This window comes from Cydia strobilella, chromosome 2 (assembly GCF_947568885.1).
Source record: "Cydia strobilella chromosome 2, ilCydStro3.1, whole genome shotgun sequence".
In the NCBI taxonomy this organism is placed as follows: Eukaryota; Metazoa; Arthropoda; class Insecta; order Lepidoptera; family Tortricidae; genus Cydia; species Cydia strobilella.
This window is the reverse complement of record NC_086042.1, coordinates 4,658,793-4,671,585: the sequence shown is the minus strand read 5'-3', so window position 1 is coordinate 4,671,585 and position 12,793 is coordinate 4,658,793. Positions and strand designations below refer to the sequence as shown.

The 12,793-nt window shown below is 35.3% G+C and overlaps 1 protein-coding gene across 16 annotated transcripts in view; it reads left to right on the top strand.

The window, feature by feature from the left end:
- Positions 1–12,793, top strand: part of LOC134755337 (protein tramtrack, beta isoform) — a 598,730-nt gene that overhangs the window by 378,435 nt on the left and 207,502 nt on the right. The window contains exon 5 of one of the 16 annotated variants that reach the window (XM_063691859.1): positions 8,128–8,390. The exons of 14 other annotated variants lie outside the window; for them this stretch is intronic. In XM_063691859.1, the coding sequence (XP_063547929.1) occupies positions 8,128–8,375 (248 nt within the window). In that variant the 3' untranslated portion in view covers positions 8,376–8,390. Of the gene's footprint in view, positions 1–4,267; positions 4,561–8,127; positions 8,391–12,793 lie in introns of those variants that run through there. One more of the 16 variants, XM_063691839.1, reaches the window with a different exon arrangement.

Sequence of the window (12,793 nt, the reverse complement as noted above, 5' to 3'; positions counted from 1 at the left end):
TAAGTGAATTAAAAGTAAAAATACAAATCTTTCCAGCTCATTTTCTCGGTTTCAGCTGATTGTAGCTTGATCGCTTATTACATAACGCTGTCCAAATAAAGAAGAGAATGGGGAAATCTCATCAATGTACCTAATATTGTTCGTGTCGCGACAAAGTCTAAATCTTTAAGCTGTGGAAACTATTTATCATTTAATTTGCTTACTAAAATAATCCAGGGGTTAAAATCGAAGAGAATTATAAAGAATATATCCATCCATCCCTTCTACTTCAGATATATTGACGAACTGGAATCGAGGTAAAGGATACAAATCTTTCTTTGCAGCATTTAAAGTCTGAGGGAGACGATTTCTGAGATATTAACGATTAGTATATTAATAGCAACCTTGTTCTGTGAGCAAATTACTCATCATCCTCCTAGCGTTTATTCTTTACCGTGACTGGGACTGTCTTACTGCTTTTCTCCTTACACTTCGCTCTGTCCTGAAAATCATCTTCAGCTAACCCACAGGCATTTTAATCTTTGGCGATAACATTGCGTCATCGCTGCCTTGGTTTACTGTAAGCTAATTACTAATTATTTAATATTTTCAGTGCAGTACGTTAGGAGCAGAACCAACAAATTAATGGCTGTGGTCAACGACTATACGTTTGCATGCTATTGGGGCAATGAGAGCGCCGCAAAGAAGAGCTGGTTCTGTACTAGAGGAAAAAAGTGCAAAGCGAAATTCATCACTCACAACGGGGAAATTATACAGGCTAACCTGGAGCATAGTCATGAAAAATCCTTGTATGTTATTAAGGATGGTAATTATTATAAACTGTAGGAAGAAAGTACACTGCGCTCCACAGCACGCATAACTGACGTAGGGGAAAAGACTGCCAGGCTGAAGTGGGCCTTGGTGGGACGCGCTTGCGCATCCGAATAGATGGACTTGTATCTTAGTCACCAAGTGGATGCCGCAAGACAAGCGCGGACGCGGGGGGGAGGGGGGGGGGTTCCAGACGAAGATGGTGTTGTGGATCTATCACATGCTAAGAAAAAAAAAACAAAATCTTCTTTAGGCCTTATTCCTATCTCTATTTGGGGTCGGCTCTCCTAGTCCGTCTCCAGAGTGGTCTTTTCTGGGTCGTCATAAACGGACCCAGTTTTTGAGGTCTTCCTTTATCACGGATATCCATGTAGTTAGAGATCTCCCGCGATGCCTTGGTTTCGGTACAATTTCGACCACTTCAGCTCAAGTTCTGCTTTTGAATGTTCTTAGGTACCTACTTTGGATTATATTGTGCTGCTGAAATTATATTTTATTATTCTATTATTTATTATTATGAGTTCTAGGCAAAATATACATAGATAGAGTTCTAGCATAATGTGTGTTTTAGTTTTAAGGTAAATTTTACATTACGTATGCTAGTTTTTAAGATAGTTATCTATGTATTTTAGTTTCAATTCGCTCTGTAATTTACTGTTTTAGATTTAATAAATAAAACAATCACAGTTTTTGATTAATAACTTTTTGAGTTTTTGCCATGTCTTTCATACATATATAACTTTATAGGTGGTAAAATTCAAACATGATTGTTGTGGTAACCTAACCATAATATTAAGAGGAAACTGACGCAAAAGTTTTTATATTGATTTTTACACGTTATAATCAAGAAAAAAAAATCACACGGAAACTTAACCATGTTTGCAAGAGCAGACTCTAATCACAGACATATTAAATATATTAAAGCACTCACCGGTGTCGCGGCGCTCTGCGTCAGTGCGCTAACGCGGGCTCCCGTTGAAGCCGCTCGTTATGGAGCGAAACGTCGTGCAATATTCGTCTCTAAATACGTGACTGACAAGTTCCTTTATTTGATTCCTTTATTTGACTAATATAATTAACCATTTCAGTGCAATACCTCTGCAACACGTCTGGAAGACAGCTGGCTCTCGTCAACGGCTACACCTTCTATCCAGTGAAGTACACGTCTTCGACCAACTGGAGGTGCACCCGACACAACGTCTGCAACTCCAGGTTCACTGTGACGACGTGCGGGAAGGTGGTGGGCGCCTACCTTAACCACAGCCATAAGGCGTTTGAGTATATCGTTCGTAATGGCGTTTACGTTAAGCTGTGAGGATTAACATTACGACGTGACAATGTAATAAATACTAGTCACTTAAAAAAGGCGAAGCTGGGTAATTAATTGAAGTATTAGATGATAGTTTTTTACGTCTAGTTGATTAAATAATTTTGTAATAAGTATTATATTCAAATCCAAACTCAATTTTGTTTGCTATGATGTAAGTAGGTACTTTTGCGTATGAGTAGGTAGGTAAGTACTCAGTTTACGTAGATGAGTACTAGATTATTTATGATCGGTTAAACTCCATCTGATAGTATTATTTAAGAATATATTAAATAATCCGGGCGGGGCAAACCTGTTACTAGATAGGAAGACGAAATAAAAAATGTCGCTGGTCCAAACTGGATGCAAACAGCGCAAGACAGAGATAGGTGGAAAACTTTGGAGGAGGCCTTCACCTGCGAAGACGGGGTTCTTGCTAAATAACTTTATCTTTTATCATGAAACCATCAATTTTATTATTTATCTGTACAACTAATACATTATAAGATAACTTAAGACAAATAATAACCACTAAGCAATGTAAGACAAAAAATTCCAAGAAATAAAAGGCTATTTTATTTAATTTATTTATTATATTAACTAATCAATGATGACTCACGCTAGACCGGGCCGACCGTGCCCGGGCCGAGGCGTCCGACACGTCATTTTCTATGACGGCTGATCGGTGATCACGTGGAGCTTTGTATCATACGAGATGGGGTTTATATCAGGCTTTGACTTGTAACTTTTATCTATTTTTTATGGAAGTATGGAAGTATGAAATATCGAACGGTAAAATGATATTCGGATGGCAACTGCATCTTTTTTGGCATCACGGCATCATTTTAAAGTTTATAAATTATGTTTACGCGATATAAATACATCATAAAATGTAAACATTCAAGATCCAATTTATGTACCTAAATATTTTAAGATAAACAGACTGCATGTTCATCTGCTATGATACCATACCTTTCATGATTCCTTTATGTTTTTAATTATTATTGTTCGTCCGTCAGCTATCTGAAAGAATATCTGAATCACGGTATTTGTTCCATTTAATTGTGTTTGAAGTTTAAAAGAGGTTACACTATTTGAAGCGATGTATTATTGCTTTCAGTCCATTTTGTCCGCTCTTCATCAAACAAACGACTTGCTATCGTGAACGGCTACACTTTCTGCGTTCATACAACGACGGCTTCTAAAACCAACTGGCGCTGCACACGGCACAACTCTTGTAGAGCAAAGTTCATCATGATGAATACGGGCGAAGTAGCCAGGTTTAACTTGAAGCATACTCATGAAGCATTTAATTATGTCATACGGGATGGTATTTATTTCAAGCTGTAGTGTGTTATATCAAAATACATTTTAGTGTATAGAACCTCGAAAATGAAATACTACGTATTCCACTCTTTTCGTAAATTTAGAACGTAACTTTAGTAAAGAGCGTAACTTTGCTTGTATGGCGGTGGTTGAGTTATTGTGACTCTTAAAACCATCATCATTTCATATATTTAACCTTTTTTCTTCCTTCTATTCCTCTTTCCGTTCTTTATAATATGGGGAATGGTTCATTTCCTGATTTTCATATAGGTATTTCGTATTTTTCGTCTATGGATGTACATTTATTTTTTATTAAATAAATAAAAAAAATGGCAGGTTGCAGACGTATCTTCTTATAAAAAATTATGTATGGAATTGTGTCTAACTTTGAATAAACTTACATTTAAGTTTCAATTCGTTTTACTTCTATTATATGTATAAGGTCAGTCCGGAAACAAGAGTCGTGAAATATAAGGATACTGTGTGCGACTGGCTGGCATGCGACCTCTTTTGTAGATATTATTTGTAAAATCTTTATACTTTTGATTCTTGTTTCATGTCAGTTAGTCTGCCTATGTCACCGTAATATATTATTGTGCTGTATTTTCTTTATTAACATAATTAACTTATAATACCTATGTGTTTGCTTCATTTCATCTCATTATACAATCCACTCGGTAGGCACCAATACATTTTGTGACTCTTCTCTTTGCGCACAAACAAACTATTATTTACGCGTTTCTAGTAGGTAACTCAATATATTGATGGCAATGGAAATTAAACAATTTGTTGACTTCGCACTTACATGTGAAGTTTCTATTTTAGTCGAGTACGTGGTGAACACCGCCAGCAAGCCCCTGGCGCTCATCGCCGGGCACACCTTCTATGTGGATAGCGTCAGCGCCACCAAGAAGGTCTGGTACTGCCGCTGCAGCAGGAGCCACGCCTGCAAGTCGCGCTTTACCCAGTCGCTCTGCGGGGTCATCATCAAGTCGGACTTCCAGCACAATCATGAGGCACCCGCGTTTACTGTCTCTGATGGTATATATTATAAGGAAAATAAAAAGAAAGTTACGAAGAAAGAAAAAGGCAAAGGAAAATGAAGAATTTCAAATTAAAGCACAAACGATGTGGTAGTATAAATTAATATACTCGTACTTGTTGTACATATTTACATAGGTAGTACATATTCTTTCTGTATGTGGTTCTTTATTGCAACTTTAATTCATTATTTACGTATTCACTGTAGTTAACTCTTATCAGTGAGTGATATAAGATGTAATTTAAAGCATATACTCTTAAATAGGAGCCCGATGAAAATTTTACTTTTCTGTTCTGAATTTCTCATGGATGATCGGTCAGATTTTGAAAGTGACTTTTCTAGACCTGAAATTAAAATCAAAATCGGGCTCCAGTTTTATTAGTAGGTATTACTAAGATTCTAATTGTAATTATAATTGTTTCAGAATGAAAGCTTCAGTATATAACTGAGGTTCTTAATGCTTATGTAATTATTTCTTAATTAAGTGCTGCTTTTTAATAAATGTTCTGCTACAGTTGATACCTTGCCACTTATTATTTACTCTATCAGTAATAGTGTGTTTTTAATTTTTAAGCTACTAACATCGAAATATTATATTGGCATTTTTAAACGTGGCAACAACTTATTAGATTCATTTCAAGGATTCTACAAAACGTATATTTACCTACTTATAAATTTCAGTTGAATTCGTCCGTAACATCTCAAACAAACCTCTGGCCCTCGTCAACGGGTACACCTTCTTCCCTTTGAAAGTTGGCAGCACCTTGAAGAGGACTTGGGTTTGCACCAGACACAATTGCTGCAAGGCCAAGTTCACCATCGATAAAGGGGAGATGACCTACGCTAACTTGGATCATCCACATAAACCATTTAAGTATATTATTCGAGATGGTTTATACATAAAGCTGTGAAGGAGGTGAAATTATCACGACAAAATGTTTTTCTCCAATATGCTCGGAAATGTTCGCCTTATTGTATCCAAACTAGTACAGGAAGATGTTCATTATGTCAAAATCAAATTTGAAAAAAAAACATTTCTTTAGTTCTTCACAGTTTTAGTGGACGGAAAATTATGTTTATGTTTTTTTACCTTTTAATAACATGTTTAGACTAAGAAATCAATGTATCCAGCCAATATACCGCGTAAAAAAGGATAACGCAACGCATTTTTCTTAAATAGGTTACTTAGTTTTCTCCAATTATCCAATAACCAAAATTATATGCTAAAACAATTATGTTTGTTTAAAAATATTGTAGATTTGTTTGTACATTTAGTATTTTCAGATTTTTTTGCAAATGAATACGGTATTTTAATAAAATTGGCATTTTGAACAAGATTGTAAACTTAAAAAAAGTTATGTTTAACGTGATTGTTTTTGATGTGAAGGTTCAATTTGAGAGATGCTTGATGCTAACTAAACACTTCTTAAATAATAATAATCTTAAATAATAATATATTCTTTATTGTGCATAATTAAAACAAATTTAGATATATTATAATTAACATAGCGAACTAAGCAACAACAGGCGGTCTTATCACTAAAAAGCGATAAAAAAGCGATAACAAAGCGAATCATTAATTTATCTTATTTCCTCGCATGTTTGGAGAAAAGCACTATTATATGCCTCGGCCGGAATAGAAATTGGTGGATTCGTCTTCTTTGTCGGACTCCGAATCGAAACTCAGCCACGAATTGCCCTTTCCCGGTCTGCAATAATGTACTAAGTTTTTTTTTCAATTATGCTTTTATTAAGATATTGTGTGAAATTGTTCTATAAAATTATTTTGAATAACACAAATCAACCAGAAGTATGTCATATTATGTTGCAGCTTTGTTCAATTTAATACGATTTATATTCCACGCATAATCTACGTACGTATATCTTTTAGTATTTACGGCCTTGTATTTGTATAAAAGTATAAATATTTGCATAGATGTATAAATATTTAGCGCCAAGTACTTGTATTTATATGCGAGTTAATAAACGAGTAATACGTAATAAACAAGTGGCTTGAGTTATATACTAAGTCCCTTACAAGACAACAATACAACGCACTGTAAACAAATGTACTTTCAAATAGTTTTAATTGCCTTACTTTGACAAACTTAAACTATTTAGGTACTCATTTGGGAATACCAAGGGAATATTGAGTGACATCAATTTTATAACAGTAAAAAAAACTCGATGCTACTATTAATTACGTATCATTTCAAATATAAAATGGTTTTTGACTTCCATAATTCCAAACAGCATCAAAGCTCATACTTTATTTGGAAACAATTCCTTTATAATTAAGTATTGTTTCAGTTCAGTTCATCAAAAATGCTTCGCAGAAAAACCTAGCACTCATAAACGGGTACACTTTCTTCATAAAGGACGGTGAGAGGGTCGGGAACAAGCAAACCTGGCGCTGTACGAGACACAATCACTGTTATGCGAAGTTCACGATCAAGAATGGAGTGATTATCAATTATTATTTGAATCATTCGCATGAAGCCTCTAGGTATATTATAAGGAATGGTATTTACGTGAAAATTTAAAGTGTTAATGGATATCCAGGATTATTAAATCCGTAACATCTATATTGGTATTTCACAATCATAGCAAACACGAAATGTAAAAAAATAAATAAAAAATTTAATAGGCAGTTGATGACTATGTTTGATGGCAACCTACTTACGGCTCATTTCCCCAAATCTCAAAAGTATAGTCCCATCCGGAAGAAAGCTTGAAACTCTTAGCTTATCTAGGTAAAAAAAATAGACAATAGAAGTGAAACAAATTGTCAAGTGTGTGGTGCACGACGCATAATTTTAAAACTATAAAAAGTCTTAGCAACATCCTACTTTAAAGAATACTATTAAGTAATTTATGGCGGTTTTTTTTATTAGCTGTTTTGTTGTAAATACAAAATCTTTTCTAACAACATTAATAACTGCAAAATGGGACACAAAAGTGGGAATAAAGAGGGGAAACACCCATATCTATATTCTTCTTACCTACACAGCCATACCAAGTTGCTTTCTTCCTGTTGGGACTGTACTTTAAGCTTTTTTTTTAATTTTCAGCTTACTAGCCGGACTAATATTATGTTAATGCTAAAGATATTGGCACGATCGGTCGGAACACGATTGCCTAGCAATCGTTTGACAGCAATTGTAGCATTTTATACGATAACGTACAGTCAGCATCAAAATTATGTAACCTTCTCTAACAGCTTAACAAAAGAAGATATTAAACTGTAACAGATACTTTTGAACGTGAACTGTACAAATTTCTCTAATTGGAAAAGTATTTCAGGGTGGCGGACACTTTTAGTGCGTTGTTTCATTGGCTAGTTTTGATCCTGACTATACCTACTAGTGCGCGTTACCTTCCGAGACGTCTGTACTTCGATTTACAAGTGTGTGTTGTTTCAGTAATTTTAGTATGTTAAAAACTCAGCGCAAAAGCTCTTAACCCTCGTCAACGGTTACACTTTCTTCCCCACGAGTTACGGCCACATAAACTTAATGATTCTATCACATACATCTATTTTTATCAGTCAGACAAAAAGGAAAATCGGGCTGGATGTGTATTATTAACCTTTAAGACAGATGTCATTTTACAAGACTGATTGTAATGCGAAGATTTTTTCCAGTTCAATACGTCATGAACAAACAAACAAACAAGCCAATGGCGCTCGTCAACGGGTACTCCTTTTACTTGGACAAGCAGAAGGGCGCCAAGGCTACCTGGAGATGCACAAGGGGCAGCTGCTGTAACGCTCGCTTCATCGTCACCCACGATGTAGTCACCAGCTGTCACTTACTGCATAAGCATCAAGCGTCCAAATATGTATTGCGTAATGGCGTTTACTGTAAAATATACAATAAAGAAAATAATTAGCCGAATAACTAACTAAAAAATAAATAAATGCGCAATATTCTGAAATGGATTTTGTAACATAACACATAGATATGTAGTTCAAATTTCCCTTTTTCGAGTAGTAACTGCAACTTTTATGGAAACATTTCTTACAGTGGCTTATAGAGCAAAAGGTACTGTATTAAAAGGTGTCACGGAGCTACTGCTATAACGATGCATTTAGAAATCAAGCTTAAAGGCCTTCGAAAAAACTGGTTGATAATTTGATAAACCAGTCGCAAAGAAGAGTATGCCTAAATTAACTTAGATGACCAGAATAGCACAACGGGCTGATAGTGCATTCTTAGAATTATAGTCTAAAATTCCCAGAATGAATGAATAGAGTGGGGATATTTTATAAGCTTGACTTTAATGCGAAGATTTTTCCAGTTCAATACGTCCGGAACCCATCAAACAAGCCCCTGGCGCTTGTCAACGGGTACTCATTCTACTTGGACCTGCAGAAGGGCGCCAAGACCACCTGGAGATGCACTAGGGGCAGCTGCTGTAGGGCCCGCTTCATCGTCAACCATGATATAATTACCAGTTGTAACTTTCTGCATAGTCATCAAGCTTCCAGATTTGTCCTGCGTAATGGCGTTTACCGTAAAATATAGTGCCGTTTTAAAGCAACTGACACCACATGGAGCGTTGTCTATATTAGGTGTTATTAAAAAAAAACATTTATTTCGAGTAACAGGGACTCATAATTACAATAATATTATATTACAATTTAAAAATTACATTAAACAAAATAAATAATATTAACATACATTATTCTAAATACTATTTACAACACAACAAAAATCATTTTTATTGCCATCATGGTGCAATTAAACATCATATGTATATAAGGGATTACGAGAGCATGTAAATAATTCTTTGGATTAAAAAGTCATAAAATTTGTATAAGATAAAGATTCAATAATATAAGTATTGTTATGTTAAAATTGTATCATCTAACAATGATCAATAAAGTTCTGTATCAATAAAGTTACAGAAATATTTTATTTCATTGTCTTCCAGTTCTTCCATATGCATCATTTCATTGGTACCTATGTACCAATAGCCCTTTATTGTCTTTATGAATAATACGGCAATCAATATCCTTACGATAATTGTTCGAATTATTCATAGTGATCTTGCTCTTAAACAAAAATATCAAGTATTTTTAGATATAAGATAGATAATTTCTTTATTCATACCCACAACATACATGGCATTGACAAGATACATGGTATTGAAGAGTATATAATACTCAAATTATTTCAGTCCAATATGTCCAGAACAACAAAAGCAAACCTCTAGCGATTGTTGACGGCTACTCCTTCCACCTCTTATGTCAACGGCAGTCAACGAAAACCTGGCGATGTACAAGAGGCAGCAACTGCAAGGCACGGTTCCTGGTCACTCATGAAGGGGATGTTATAAATGCTAACCTTAACCATAACCACGAGGCCAGTAGGTATATCATACGAAATGGCGTTTACATTAAATTTTGACTTGATAATAGAAGTCGCCTTCCATAGCGCCATAGTTATGAATTTAGTTTTTGTATCTTAAAGTGCACCACACCGTAGTTATTCGTAACTTGTTGAGCAACACTATGCAACACAGCAATATTTATCAGATAAATTATCTAGGTTAGTTAACTGCGGTGTGGGTGCACAATAAAAACACACAGGAGTAGTTTCATTTCTTTACGACAAAAATATATTTAAGTATATGTTTAATATAACAAAATATAAAAAAAATCTTTTTTATTTTAACTTAATCATACCTACCTTAAAATACACTTCAGCAATTTATTACCTATCCTAGAAAACCGAAAAAAAAACTGCTCTGCGTTGGAAAGGGACAACTCAGGTCTAGACAGTGATAATTTAGTACAAATACTCTGTAGGTATGAGTATAATAATGTGATAATGTAGATATATGTACCTACCTATTGGTGGTTGTAACCTGCAACTACAAAATCCTTGAACAAATTCGACTAACCGAAACCTAATTTCTGTCAAGTTTATCCGGAGTCCCGTAAACAAGCAGGTAATGCTGCATCTTACGTAGGCGAACACTCGCGAAGCGGCGCGGCGCGGCGGGTCCAAGGCATTCGCAACGAGATCGCCCACGTAGGACACTTCTATAGGGATCAAAGGATTGATTCACCCCGCTCCGCGCCGCTTTGCGTTCGACTGCCAGAAAACGTGTGCGCAGACGCAGTACTGGCGATGTACGAGGGAAACATGCGCAAAGCGCGCTTCACTACTATCGAGCAAAAATTATACATTACCTATACAAACATAAAGCTACGTCATTACCAACATATTAGTATGGATGAAGTGTTTCGCGTTTCATTTGCATTACTGTTAATTTTACTATTTTGAACTCGGTACGTTTTCTATTTTCAGTTCAATTCGTCCGGAATTTCGCGAACAGACAACTGGCGCTTATAAACGGATACACGTTCTATTGCGAAAAAACGTACATGCAGACGCAGTACTGGCGATGTACCGGGGGAAACATGTGCAAGTCGCGCTTCACGACGTTTGGGAAGCAATTCCTGACCAACATGAAACTTAAGCATACCCACGAACCATTCAATTATGTTGTACAGGACGGTGTTTACGTCAAGTTGACTTAAGTGAAGCGGAGCGTTCGGCGGGGCGTGCAGAGTGGCGTCGGGCTCACAAGTGATTTGAGCAGCGTGCACTAAGGCCGCTCCTATACGTTTGCATTTGTTTAACATGCACGCCGCACGCCCCGCCCCGCTGGACGCCCAAATCGAGCGTCCACTCAGAGCTAACACTTAGCCCACCTACAACTTAATTCGTGCGGTATATCGACTTTAGGAATTTAGTCCATTAGATATATGAAATAAATATTTATTTACTATTAAATTAATTTATTTTAAATTCATAATATTACCGAGTAGGACATTATATCAATTTAATTTTAAATCATTTTTTGACTGATTTTTGATCTGATTTGATTATTATGTATGTATGTACATATAGCTGGGTAGTACATATAGGTAGTTGTTAAATTTATATATTGAATATTTGTACGCCATATTATGGTAAAATAAGGAATGAAAATGAAAACTTTTTATACCACCTGTTTTGTAACCTTATTTATGCAAATAAATATTTTGATTGATTGATTGAAATTAATTAAGTGTAGAATTTTTTGTTATTGTAAAAACATGAAATTAAAAAAAAAATATTTTTTACTTATGAAAATAAATTCATAATTGTTTGTATCATTTTTATAATTTCAACCTGGAAAATTTCTTAATTGAATACTCTCTAAGACGTAGTTCATTAGTCACTCGGTGCGTGAATGCAGTTGAGGGTGTTTTATCTATCCAAAATCGAAGAGGAGAGCGTTTCAGTGTATGAATAAATAACTCAATCCAAATTGACAGCTTTTGTGTATCTTTAGGTATTGTCACGTTGTAATTTGTTCAGAACAGTGAGAGAGACCGGTAGCGCTAATACCAAATAGTAAACTTCTTAGTCGACTAACTTGTTGATACAATACAATTACAATTATTACAATGGGTCAATTAATTTAAGCAGTCGAATTTATTTCTTAATTATTGGTAATGTATTATTTCTAGATCTCTTTTTGTTTGTCTCTTTTTGTTTTTGTGTTTTTTTTTTTCTAGATCTCTTTTTGTTTGTTTTTGTTACTGTGTTTTTAGGTTTCTATTGTTGACTTTGATGTGTAATTAGGTATTTATGTGATATTTTATTATTGTATTTGCATGGCTTTTGTCTATATTATTAGCAAATAAAGATCTGAACTGAACTGAACTGATACTTTTCAGTTCAGTTCGTCCGGAACAAAGCCAATAAACCACTAGCGCTTATCAACGGGTTCTCGTTCTACCGCGACAGGGTATACGTGGATACTCAGTACTGGCGTTGTACGAGACACAAGCAGTGTAAGGCGCGCTTCTCCATGGTCAAGAAAGAAATCTTCAACGTTAACCTGCAGCATACGCATGAGGCGTTTAAATATATGATAAAGAATGGAGTGTATATTAAACTATAAGACTTTGACGACGGGTTAGCCTCACTGCTGAAACGAGTGTGAGGCAGCGGCAACAGCATGCTGAGGTGTATGGCTGAGCGTCTTGACTGCCCGCTTATAAAATATTGGGTTGATATCACGGTAGGCAAGGACAAGTAGCCCTAAAAGTCTATTTTGTAAGTATATAAATATGAATATATAGAAGCACAACAGATGAGCTCTCGTAAGACAACAATACAAACATAAATTACACAAACCAGACCAAATTCATACATCATGTGCATTACAATTTATAATAAGTTGTCGGATGAATTTAAAAGAGAAAAAAATGCAACATTAAAGAAAATGATGAAAGCTTGGCTGTG